This window comes from Pinus tabuliformis, chromosome 1_2 (assembly GCF_031772625.1).
Source record: "Pinus tabuliformis cultivar Carrire ecotype Pingquan chromosome 1_2, CPIR1, whole genome shotgun sequence".
In the NCBI taxonomy this organism is placed as follows: domain Eukaryota; kingdom Viridiplantae; phylum Streptophyta; class Pinopsida; order Pinales; family Pinaceae; genus Pinus; species Pinus tabuliformis.
The window spans coordinates 125,326,081-125,340,191 of NC_142298.1; the positions used below are offsets into that span (position 1 = coordinate 125,326,081).

Genomic DNA, 14,111 nt, shown 5'->3' on the forward strand with positions numbered 1-14,111 from the left:
ATTAACTTTTATTTTACTTAACCCTTAAGAATCACAGATCTTGATAAAAGAAATAGAAGTGTTGAAGAGTTTCTATCATTTACAACCAAGATATAAGGCAATTTTTCTAAACTTAGGTATGTTTTGAAAATCCCTAAGAAATTAGTGGGCGTTTGACATCAAATATTTTAAATTTATTAAAATTCAATGCAATCTAAAAAACCGTCTAACACACTATAGTCGTGGATAAGAATTCAGGAATAGAGTATGTGCATATCCCCTTAGGAATCAATTTGGGCCGTCAATTAAAAAATAAAAAATAAATCAACAGATCTTCATTCACCTTAAGTTGAAATAGGAAGCTTCCAGCTAAATATTTTTATATAAGCATCACTCGAGCTCCTCTAGCAACAAGTAACTCAAGTTCCATTTCTTCCACATCTATTTCCATGTAGAGTCCTTTTACTTTTGTAGCAACACTCAATGCAACAAGACAATTCAAACTTATTGCTTAAATTGCAATTAAGATTTTTAACAGGTGAAATCAATAATAAAAAAACAAATTTGATTATACTCATAAAATGGCTCAATGCACATGTTAGGTAATCTCTATAACATTGAAAAATGCAATTTAAACGATAAAAAATTACAGATTATATTTTTTTCAAAATTGATAAATCTAAAAAAAACCATAACCGTGATGAATAACGACCATATATATATATATATATATATATATATATATATATATATATATATATATATAGATATATATATATATAATTCAATAGCAAAATATGATGACCCCCAAACAGCCATGGTTAAAATAAATCTATCCGTATACTAAATCTATACTGATTTTAACAACTATCTATAATATATATATATATATATATATATATATATATATATATATATATATATATATATATATATGCTACTAACTTAGCTACTGAGGACAAATCTTAGCATTCAGCATACGAAATCAATAACACAGGGGAGTGATCATCATGCATCAAACGTCATATCGACTGCATCTGGCGCAACGGTCAACTTTTCAGGGGCCTCCGTAGCTTCTATATCCACTGCATATGGCTCAACAATATTCGTATCACTGATATGTCTGCCTGTAGCTTCTGCTTCTACTTGTATTCCTTCAATTATAACATCTTGCTGCTTCTCTGCTTGAGCATCCTTTTCCATATTCACACACACTTTAATCTCCTGCTGCTTCTCCGTCTGAGTTTCAATTTCAGTATTCCCAAACTATTTGATGGCTTTCCTGTTTTCTGGAACTGGATTCTCCTCTTCTTCATGACGATGGGTTTCATTAAGTGCAGCAACTCGATTTCCACCATTTTCATTATTCTCGTCTGGCATTCCACGAAAGTTTTTCTCTGGTATTTGATTCTTCATCACTGGCAGCCCCGCCGTGTGTGTCTCGCCCATGCTTTGAGTACTTTGTAAAACAATGGGCGACAATTGGCCTCCATTGCAGTAACTGGGGAGTAGCTGATTTGGATTGTGCCCGTCAATTCTTATTTCCCTTGGATACTGATCAGCTGGGACTTTTATTTGCTTAATTATACCCTGAGCAGGATTAGGATTGGGACTCCCAGAGCTCATCCGATTTGCGTTATTTGAAGCCGTAGCACCATTCTCGATAGGCAGTGTTTGTGCCTTGCAGGTTCCTTCGAGTACTTGAGGATAATTAGAAGCTTGGGAAGTTAAATGATTTAACTGCAGAGGTGCTTTTGCTGATCCATTTTAGATCTCCTGTTACCATAATTAACACTAGCAGCATCGTGTTTAGGATGGTTGTTCGTAAGAGTAGATACTCTCACTCCCACTTCAAGCCCAGCAATATTGGCAGTGTAGGAAACACTATTTTTTTTTTGCTTTACCTGTTCGTATTACCTTGCTACCCATTGTGTTGGGAACTAGAATATTCTGTAGAGTTGCTTGTTGTGATTTTCCCTGGCAATCTCGAGTATTGATTTGGGATTGAGGACGGGACATTAGCTGCATCGTTCTTCCCGAATTAAACATACCATTGTTCTGAAATTGGCCACATCCATTCATTTGGGATTGGGCACCAGGAAAGTAAGTATTAGGAATTGGTGTGGGTGTGGTCGTGGGTCTACTGCTTTGAACGGGTGTGGGTGTGGTCGTGGGTCTACTGCCTGTGGGAATGGGAGTGCGAGGATTTGAAGAGTACTGCGTTGTGAGTGTGGGTGTGGGAGTAGTGCCTCCTGCTAGTTGATTTGTGGGCGTAAAAGTATTTGGCCTGACCATTTGTGGATTCTGTGAAAATTGTGAAGTAAGAAATGGAGGGACTGCAGGTGATGAATACGTGTTGCCTTGAACGGGTGTGGGTATCAGACTAATGCCTCCTCCTAGTCCATTACTGGGCTTAAAGGTGTTAGATAATTATAACAACGATTCTGCATGCAGAAAAAAAATTCAATGAATCGTTGAAACTTAATGCCCAGGGATACGAATTACCTCCAGCCATTGGTGAAACTCTTGATGCAACTTCTTTATGAAAACCACGCTCCAGCTATCCAAGCAAAAAGAAAAGAATGCAGAAATTCTGAAGGCACTTCCAAGCTCTGCTATCTCAGCTAGATGGTGTGAAAAACTGAAGGGGATTGAGATGCAAGCTTCGGGACCAAACAAATGAATTTATAGCCAAGCTTCCATCAAGCTTGTGATAGCTATGTGTCAGATGTCCCACAGATCAATGCAGAGAACTCCAGATGGAGTAATGGACCACTTCAGTAGCTCCCAACAATAAATTTATTAATTACAGTTGATTTCCTTAACTTAAGGAAACTACTGCAGTTGGTTTCCATAAGTTAAGGAAAGACTGCAGTTTAAATTCCATAATTGTAGGCAGAAATTGTGCAAAAATTAATGGAGCTTAACATTCTCCCACTTGGTCCATACTTCCAAACTTAATGTCTCAACTTAAAAACCATTGATAATCTGTATTAAGTAATAGATACATGAATCATGGCGATAAGTCCTCTAATGACGAGTATTATCTTCCATGTATTACTATGTATTTATTCTTATTATAATTTATGTGGCAACAATTTCTTAATGAATAAAACTTATGTTTATTCTTGGTCCTTCTTAAATGAATTTTCTCAAATCAACTTAAGGTGCACATAAATATGAGAAAAAACATCACAATAATTAAGAATTTCATTAAAATAACATTGTCCATACAATGAGAAACTACATAATGGAACCAAGTCCCATATTCATACATCATCCTTGAATTTAAACGGTGGCATGCCCTTAGTCAAAGGATCAGCGATCATTAACTCAGTGCTGACGTGATCAATGACCACTTTCTTTTCTTTAACACGTTCCCTTATAGCTAAATACTTAATGTCGATGTGTTTATTTCGACTCCCACTTTTATTGTTTTTAGCCATAAAAACAGCAGCTGAATTATCACAATATATTCTCAATGGCTTAGAGATAGAATCCATAATTCTAAGCCCATAAATGAAACTCCTAAGCCATACACCATGTAAAGTAACCTCAAAATAGGAGACGAACCCGACTTCCATAGTGGAAGTGGCAATCAAGGTCTGCTTGGCACTCCTCCATGATACAGCTCCACCGGCCATCATAAAAATGTAACCTGATGTTGATTTACGTGAATCAACACATCCAGCAAAGTCAGAATTTGAGTAGCCAGTTACTTCCAAGTTTTCCGTCCGTCTATACATAAGCATGTAGTCTTTGTTTCCTTGAAGGTACCTCATTACTTTCTTTGCAGCTCTCCAGTGGTCTAAACCTGGATCACTCTGATATCGTCCCAACATTCCCACAACAAATGCAATGTCAGGTCTTGTGCAGACTTGAGCATACATTAGGCTTCCGACAGCAGAAGCATATGGAATGTTCTTCATTTGTTCCCTTTCAAGGTCGTTCCTTGGGCATTGGTTCAAATTGAACCTATCACCCTTCACAATGGGAGCTACACTTGGTGAACAATCCTTCATCCAAAATCTCTCTAAAATTTTATTAATATAGGTTTCCTGTGACAGACCCAAGATGCCTCGAAATCTGTCTCTATGGATCTAAATGCCAATGACATAAGATGCCTCACCCATATCCTTATCATTGGTTGCTAGCAAAATGTCATCCACATATAAAACAAGAAAACAAATTTTACTCCCACTAGCTTTCAGGTATATACATTGATCCATAATGTTTTCTACAAAACCAAAAGAAGAAATCATATTATGGAATTTCAAATACCATTGGCAGGATGCTTGTTGTAAACCATATAATGACTTTTTGAGCTTGCAAACCAATTGCTCACCATCACTAGAGGGGAATCCTTCAGGTTGTTTCATGTAAACCTCCTCCTCTAGATCTCCATTAAGAAAGGCCGTTTTCACATCCATTTGTTGCAACTCCAAGTCAAAATGGGCTACTAATGCCATAATAATGCGCAAGGAATCTTTCTTAGATACAGGAGAAAAGGTCTCTGTGTATTCGATTCCTTCTTTCTGAGTGAATCCCTTAGCAACAAGTCTTGCCTTGTATCTCTCAATGTTGCCCAATGAGTCTTTCTTTGTCTTAAAGACCGATTTACATCCAATGGCTTTTGCACCATTAGGCAAATCAACAAGATCCCAGACTTCGTTACTCTTTATGGAATTCATCTCTTCCTTCATGGCATTGTACCATAGTTCTGATTCTTTGCAACTCATGGCTTGTGAAAATGACTCGGGATCATTTTCGGCTCCAATGTTGTAGTCAGATTCTTGTAGATACACAATATAATCGTTAGGAATTGTTGATCTCTTAGGTCTAGTAGATCTTCTTAATGTTGTACCATCATCTTCCTGAGAAGTATGTGGTTCAACTTGTTGTTCAAAAGTTCTTGGCAACTCTTGAACTCCTTGATCTACTGGAATATCGTCAGCAGCTTGTGGAACTTCAACAATTGGTTGTTCAACACCAGTTTGTACTTGAGGGGTGATATGAACAATAACCAATCTATCACTTGAAGTGGAAGGTTGAGATTCTGAATGATCCTTCTCAGAAACTATGTTTCTGGTTTGATCGCTCCCACTGATCAAGTCATTTTCAAGAAACTTTGCATTTCTTGATTCCACAATCCTAGTGCTGTGAGATGGAAAATAAAATCTGTAACCTTTAGACCTTTCAGCATATCCAATGAAATACCCACTAATGGTCCTTGGGTCCAGCTTCTTCTCTTGTGGATTATAAATTCTCACTTCAGATGTGCATCCCCAAACGCGCATATGTCGCAAACTCGGTTTCCAACCTTTCCATAATTCAAATGGCGTTTTAGGAACCACCTTGGTTGGAACTCAATTTAATATATACACTGTCGTCTTAAGTGCTTCAGTCCACAAGGATTTAGGAAGATTGGAGCTGCTAAGCATACTCCGCACCATGTCCAATAATGTTCGATTTCTTCTTTCTTCTACACCATTCTGGTCGAGTGAACCAGGCATGGCGTATTGGGCAACAATCCCATGCTCTTGAAGAAATTTAGCAAATGGCCCAGGTGCTTGTCCATCTTCTATGTATCTACCATAATATTCTCCACCTCTATCTGATCTCACGATCTTAATTTGCTTGCCGCATTGTTTCTCTACTTCAGCCTTAAAGATCTTAAAGGCATCTAATGCTTCGCTCTTTTTAGGAAGCATGTAGAGATACATATATCGCGAGTAATCATCTATAAAGGAGATGAAGTATCTCTGACCATGTGAGTCCATGTCTGGACTAAATATATCAGTATGTATGATTTCTAATATGTCTGAACTCCTATTGGCACCTTTCTTTGACTTGTTGGTCTGCTTTCCCTTTATGCAGTCCACACAAGTCTCAGAATCAGTAAAATCTAGAGTATTAAGTATTCCTTCATTTACCAATCTTTTAATTCTTTCTATGGAGATCTAACCTAGTATCTGGTGCCATAATTTAGAGGAATCTTCATTAATAACACATCTTTTAGTCCCAGTGTGAACATGCATTGAATCATAAGTGACATTGTTTTGTAAATTAATGCAGTAAAGACCATTAGACAAAATACCATTCCCAACATAATCAGATTTATAGAATAGACTGAAAGATTTTTCTGAAAAGTTTAAGGAATATCCAAAAGGTACAAGCCTTGAAACTAAAATCAAGTTTCTAGAAAAACTTGGAACATAGAAGGTCTTTTCTAATTCTAAAACAAAGCCACTACTTAAAGTTAAATAACATGTTCCTATAGCTTCTACATGCGAGCCCATCTTGTTTCCTGATAAGATGCTTTGCTCACTTCCCACTGGCTTACTTAGGTTTTGCAAACCTTGCAAGGAATTCGAAATGTGAATTGTTGATCCAGAATCAATCCACCATGTGTTAATATTAACGTTAACCATATTAGATTCATAACAAACAAACAAGATTAATTCCTTAAGTTCGGGAATGTCACAACGAATTTCAGAGAAATTTGCAGGTTGTACTACTGCATTAAAAAATCACATGCTTATGTTAAAATTGAGGCTTAATAAACTTTCATGTCTTACCAATGTAAATCATGCTAAAAAGAATTGAATCTAATGACATAAAAATTGCCTGTGGGCTAAATTTTCATTTCAAACAGATTCAATAAAACTTTATGATAAAACTTATTAATTCATAACTCCTGTGGGTAGGTTATGAAATTTTTATCATAATTAATTACATAAATATAATAAAAATTCCTGTGGGATAAAATTTATTATATTCAATGTAAATCATGCTAAAAATAATTGAGTCTAATGACATAAAAATTGCCTGTGGGCTAAATTTTCAATTCAAACAGATTCAATAAAACTTTATGATAAAACTTATTAATTCATAACTCCTGTGGGTAGGTTATGAAATTTTATCCTAATTAAGTAGATAAATATAATAAAGATTCCTGTGGAATAAAATTTATTATATTCAGTCTAATTAATTACAATTTAATGTCTAAATAATCTTTATGTGATCTAACCAATCAAAATATATAATTTTATTTAATTAAAGATGCTGTGGCTATTCTCTAATAAATTAAAATTATATGGATCACTAGACATTATTTTTGTTGCATAAAAAAAACTTAACCAGAGAGAAAAATAATGTTTACTGAAAGGAGTAAGTCAAAATGACATTTTAATAAACTCCATATAATTGTAATAATTCTCCAGCAAAATCAAAATTAAGGTTAAAGCAGTCAGCATTACCGCAAATGACTACAAATTGCATTGCAATGCTATTGAGTTCAAAATAGAGATTCTCACAATTTAGAGTTATTTTCTTTAAGTAATACTTCAAAAGTCATCCCTATATTCATTTCCTGTAATATTTTTATAAAATGAATACAAAACCTCATATTTAAACTCCAGCCTCCATAATTAAATATAACTTCAAAACAATAAAATAATTTATACCCATAATTTTATTTACTCTCCTTAGTCTAACTGTCCCATAATTTATTTAAGACTAATTCTTAAATTAATTACAAAATGGGCTCTAAAAAGTTATAAACTATTTCTTTAAATAATTTGCAAACAAAACTGCAAATTTGAAATATTATTTATATAAAATTTCATGTGAGCCTAAACCCCAACCTTCTTATAAAATTTACAAGTTTTCCTTAATACAATTATAATACAACTTTTTAACAATAACGCTAAATCTTGCCCTATAAAAGCCTGTACAATCAAATCTTGTATTTACCCTAGAGGCCCGGCGGTTTAACACCAAGAAAAAGAAACACAGGGTCGCGCCCTATGCCCCTCGCAATACAACCTCTTTCATCATAAGGGCCAAGAAATCCGGCGGCATTGCGTCTCTGGTTTCACCTTGCCCAGTAACCTCAGCCATTCTTCCCACCTTGGTCATATCGCCAGCCCCTGCCAGCGAGGGTTTGATAGACATGGCTAAGGAGGAATGGGGTGTCAATGGCTACGGTTCCATGAAGGGGCTAATACGGCTCAGGGACAACGGTTTGGAGGTCGATGCAAGGGGCGATGAGGACTGCTCCAGCGAGAGTGACGTGGACGAGCACGTGGAGGAACACGTGGAGATGGAGCGAAGGCTGGACCATGATTTGAGTCGTTTCGAGATGATTTACCCTTACATGTCGTCGCCAGTGTTCGATGGTTCGAATCCACTGGAGACTAGGGTTATAGACCAGGAAAGCCAGCTGGCCCGCCTGGAAGAAGAGAATCTCACGTTGAAGGAACGGCTGTTGTTGAAGGAGCAGGAAATGCAGGCTTTTATAGGGCTTGAAGCCGAGAAGGGAGCGGGGAACATAATGTTGACCAACGTTTTGAAATTTCAGTTTCGCGTGAAGTGGTCAGTAAAATGCTTCTAAGATGAAATTTACTATAATATTAAAAATTTGGAGCGTGAAGACAAAGTGAAAAATGAATTCAACAATTTATTTATTTGCGCTTTGTTCGATATGGTATACAAAAGCTACAACAGTAACAGCGCTCAGACGTTTTCTTGGCCAACACACAGCAAGGCAGAGGTAAAAGGGCTCTGATACCAAATATTAGATAATTATAACAACGATTCTGCATGCGAAAAAAAAAATTCAATGAATCGTTGAAACTTAATGCCCAGGGATATGAATTACCTCCAGCCATTGGTGAAACTCTTGATGCAACTTCTTTCTGAAAACCACGCTCCAGCTATCCAAGCAAAAAGAAAAGAATGCAGAAATTCTGAAGGCACTTCCAAGCTCTGCTATCTCAGCTAGATGGTGTGAAAAACTGAAGGGGATTGAGATGCAAGCTTGGGGACCAAACAAATGAATTTATAGCCAAGCTTCCATCAAGCTTCTGATAACTATGTGTCAGATTTCCCACAGATCAAGGCAGAGAACTCCAGATGGAGAATGGACCACTTCAGTATTTCCCAACAATAAATTTATTAACTGTAGTTGATTTCCTTAACTTAAGGAAACTACTGCAGTTGGTTTCCATAAGTTAAGGAAAGACTGCAGTTTAAATTCCATAATTGTAGGCAACAATTGTGCAAAAATTAATGGAGCTTAACAAAAGGTACTTGGTCTGAAATCTTATGGGTTCTATGAAAATTCTGTAGAGAATGGAGGGGCTGCAGATGATGAATATATGCCTGAGTATCCTGCAGTAGCAGTAGATGCAGAATGTCCTGCCATTCTTGAAGCAATTGCGGGCTTTGCCTGATGCAATAGCCAATCAATGGTTTCCCCGCCTCTGTGGAAGCCCAACACACTGGTCAGCTCTTCCAAGCGCCTTGTTTGAATTGGTAATCACCAATCCAGCTGTCTCCGTGCATTCTGGATGTCCACAGATGGTTGGGTTCGGACCATTTCTATTAACCAATCGATGGTTTCTCCTCCATTCTTGTATCGCAGAGATTCGGTAACCTCTGCGATGATTTTGGCTCCCATGGTTATAGGTAATAAAAGATCGATGGTTTCCCCTCCATTGTGGTAGCCCAGTTCTGTGGTGACCTCTGCGATGGATTTAGCTCCCTTGATTGTAGGGAAAAAAAATCGACAGTGGATCCTAGCGTTTTGAAATTCAAAGCTCGTTTAACAACGTCTAACCTTTCTTTGCAGGCATGGTGCACTTCAACTCTCAGAGCCGTGTTGGCCTTGGGCAACTCCTGCTTCATTTCTTCTTTTTCTTCTACGTCGGATTTTGTTGTTGTCATCTTCATTCTTTTGGAGCTGCGGGCAGAGCTTCTCTCTGAAGCTGAAGCTGAAGCTGGAACTAGATTACTAGTTGCTTTCCTTTTAGCAGGGGCCATCTGATTTGTGTGGAGAAGTGAGATGCTGATTCCTTTCATTGAAATCCTACGATCGCATCAGAAGTATGTTGGTTGTAACATGCAAAGGAGAAGAAATAATCAGAAGCCGCGAATCCCAACTGAAACCAAAATAAAAATAATCAGAAGCCGCAGAAACCAAAATATTTGGATTTGATGAAGTAATAGCTAGTTGATGAGTGAGTATTTATTCTCATTACGGAGTCAAACCCCTCCGTGTATTTGGGTGAAGCAAGATATTTACACGGCATGGTTGGTCCTATTGGTGGACCCATTACTAAACATAATAAAAAATATGTCCCAGTGGTGGAGCGATTATTAAAAATGAAAATTAGATAATGTTAATTGGCGGCTTGGTACTAATGGTGGACCCATTACTAAACATTAAAAAAAATTGAAAATGGGTCTTATGGGTGGATTATATATATATATATATATATTTATACGTGGAGTTGGTTAGTTGAGGATATAGGTAAGATTTAATAATTTCTTAAGTACAAGTTAATCAAAATTCAAAATAGGTGAATAAAATATTGAATAACAATAATAATAATACTTATATTTATTGAATTACATATTAAATTAAATTGATATACAAATTTTTTTAACATATTATTTGTGGAATAAGAAATCATTTTAATATGTTTGATTCAAAAGAATGTTTCATATTTTTAGATGGGGTTTTTGCACTTTAGAGGGTGGAGGGTGGGTTATTGTCGTATTATTTAGCCATTCAATCGAGGGACGTGTAAGAACGCCCCCTTAATTGTTTATCCACGCGAATTGACATTGGTATGCGGAATACTGCACATACGATGTGCAATACCATGTAAATGGAGCACCACGTGACTTCTTCACACCCTATCGAATCCACTTTATTTGGAAAATAATCTTAATGTTTGATTTCTTGACATCCTCACCTCATGCAACTGACCGAAATTGGCTACCACCAAGTATGGAATTCAATGCTATATTCTTGGTAATTCACTGAACCACTACTGGCAGCAACCCTAGCCAGATGAATATTAGGCAAGACATGTCATTTTAAGTAGCTAATTCGAGTCCTCTGAAAAATCACTTTTCCCCGAAGCGAGCTAGCCAAGATTTTGATGGTAAATTTAATCTTTCCCATTCCTCTAAGCCATGCTTGCAGTGGTTCAACTCTCCTAGCTTTCCGGCCAAAATTCAACGAAGGGAGTGCTAGCTCATTAGCAAGCTTTGCTTCACGAAGCTGGCGCTTTCCCTTCTTAAGTTTGACTAGCAACTCAAATCATCTTGCAACAAGATCTACTCAAAAATGACCTCTCCAACTTCTAGAAACTATCATAAGAATCATGTAGTAGTGAATCAGTATATCGACAAAATGGGAGGTCGTTTTCGAGGGAAAGTTAATCCTTTTCACGTCCTAGTTATTTCTTACTTCTTATTCCATTGGTGTTCTTGTCTTGACCTTAATTCCTAGTAGAGGCTTGGCTTCTTACTCCTATCTAATAGTCGGTAAGCCAACACACATCTATGGAAGTTTCACTCTCTCTTGGATCTCAATTCTTCATTAAGCTATTTCTCACTAGATTTATCCTTTGCTAACACTCTCAGCCAATCTGGTCCTTGTTTGATTACTTACCTTTATCCAGGGCACAAACCTAGCTACGATTTCGTTAGACCTTTATTACTCCTATCCATTTTCATCTCTTCTGTCACACATGTTCTTTGGCCTTTCTCTCCTCCTCATGTAGCTACCATGCCACATTAGAGAGCCTGTGTCTGAAGAAGTGAAACATACTATATGGAAGTGCAAGACAATACAAGTAGTACACAAACAAAAATCAAAGTGGAGGAAGTAGTAGCTCACTTTCAAGAACTCACCCCACCCTTATTTAAGAAGAACTCACTTGTGCCGAAAGGGAAGGAACCTTCTTTTAGACATAATAGAGGTAATGAAAAATTTGGTTGACTAGGCCCATGATACAAGGCACACACATGGGTATTTTAATTAGTATATGCATACATTAGACTTGTACCACCATACATAATTCCTACTTGGCAAGATTCTACTAGATTGGCATGAGAACATAGAGGACCTCCTCCTCTCCTTGTAACTCCTACATAGACACATGAAGGACCCAGAACACCAAATCATGTGCATCGAGAAGCTCCTTCGCAACTTCCCTACTACTGGCTGCCCACTAGGAAGCAACAAGGAGCTAATCTAGGTTGCAACAGCATATTCCAACTCCTTTTCCTAGTCTCCTCGATGTTATCATGTCTTTGGTTTTTCAGTTTCATGTTTGTTTTTATTTCTCTCATGGCCTTGAAGGCACAAAAATTAGCATATGTATAGTGCATTTTGAATCTTTGGGGAATTTTTTGTCTTTTGTCTCTGTTAAATGGATACATTTTTTGATATGGTCAGGTTTCCTCAATGAGCAGTCAATCTAAAACCTTCAACACTTTCATGTAATCTTTTGTTTAGAAAGTAACACAAATATTTACTCAAAAGAAAAAGATTTTCTTTTATATAATATATAATAATACATACTATAACATAGTCATAAAGTGTCATTTGCATAATACACAATCATTCATGTAAATTAAAGTGTTTTAAAAACATAATGACATAGGAATAAAGTACCTTGATTAAAACTATTTAAATTTATAATATAATAATGTAAATTAACTAGGGTCACAAATCTAAAGGTTGTTTGTCCTTAAGAGATTAGTTAAATCATATGACTTAGGCCACACTAAGACACTATAACCAAGTTGACCACATTGAGTTAGTGACAAAAAGGTGGGAGAACAACATTAATAATGAATCACTACATAAGATTTGTGTAAGTTTGAGTAAATTATGGAAAAATAATTTTAAAGAGATAACAAGACGGGTTGCAAAGGCAGCAAGTCGCTTCTTGCAGATCCTATGAGTTTGAGGAATCATGCCTTTACTGGGTTTTGTTGACTAGCGGGCCTTGTTTATGTCATGACAACTCTTGTGTCAAAGGAAAGGGTGAAGCGTACTTTTTCTCTTTAGGGAAGATATATAGTTTATAAACTTTGACCAAACTAACTCATATATATTTTCCTTTTACCAAGAATGAGAATTAATGCTCATGCTCAATATGAGATACATCTATTTAGTGATCTCTCATTTATTAACTATTTATGTAGAGGACATCAGTCCAAGTTAAGTTTTTGTAAGGCCGAGGATTAAAAGAAGGAAATGTATGTTATTCATTGTTTCAAGGAATCTAGTGGAAGATTGTGTGCAATTTTTCCACGTTTTGGATGTTGGAAATAATACTGAGAGGGGGGGTGAATCAGTATTATCAAATTCTTTTCAATATATCTTCTTTATTTATACTTTGAATAATTCTTCAAATATTGATCATTACTTTGTATGTCAGTATCATAAAATAATGAGCAGGAACAAGAAAAGCAAATAGTCACACAAAAGAACACCAGATATAAGGTGGAAACCCAATGTGGGTGAAAACCACCTGCTACAATATGTCTCTATCTTCTTTTAATAAGAAACTCCTTTTACAATGATTTTGTACTGGTGCAGTCCTTTACCAGTACGCAGGCTACAACCTGCAGAGAGCTACAACTCTCTCTCTCGTTTTCCAGTCTCTCCTGCAAGGGAGCTACAACCCCCTACTTCTTTTCTTTCAAGGATCACTTTTCATTAATTTTCAGACTGGATCCAAGAACATCAAAAACCCATCAACTACACTTGCATCATCAATCTCTAATTTCACTAAAGCCAACCCACATACAGATCTGCAAATATTTCCTTATAACTTTGCAGTTGTTCCATACATCAGACATACCCAGATCATAACATGTGTACAATAAAACATGCATCAATAATTCAGACCCAGATTATTAGATTTATAGATCAAGCGTGTGCCACATACCACTATTCCAGCTTTAAGATTTTGACCCATCAATAGAACTTATCCTTCTCCTTACGCTCAGGTTCTTTCTTCATTCAGATCCAGATCTGCACCATAACCCAATCACCATATTCCAGATCTAGCACTTTATCAGATATTCAATAATTTAGAAGATGCTTTGCCAAATGATCTCCTTCCTCTTTTATAGTCTTAGGCCTTTCACAATACCACAGTCCAAAACCATAATAACAAAATACCACGGACCCAATACTTGGGATCGACACTTCTGGATGGAATACCACGGACCAAAACCATAGGATCAAAAAACTGTCGGACTAATACCATGAACCAACCATGAAAGTACGTGAGATCAACACTTTTGGATGCAATACC

The 14,111-nt window shown here is 36.6% G+C and overlaps 1 protein-coding gene across 1 annotated transcript; it reads left to right on the top strand.

The window, feature by feature from the left end:
• The first annotated feature begins 2,170 nt into the window (after positions 1–2,170).
• LOC149204826 (uncharacterized) lies at positions 2,171–8,374 on the top strand. Its single transcript, XM_089397222.1, has 2 exons — positions 2,171–2,237; positions 7,740–8,374. Exons 1-2 carry the CDS (start codon positions 2,171–2,173, stop codon positions 8,372–8,374), a joined length of 702 nt encoding a protein of 233 aa, XP_089253348.1.
• The last annotated feature ends 5,737 nt before the right edge of the window (positions 8,375–14,111 follow it).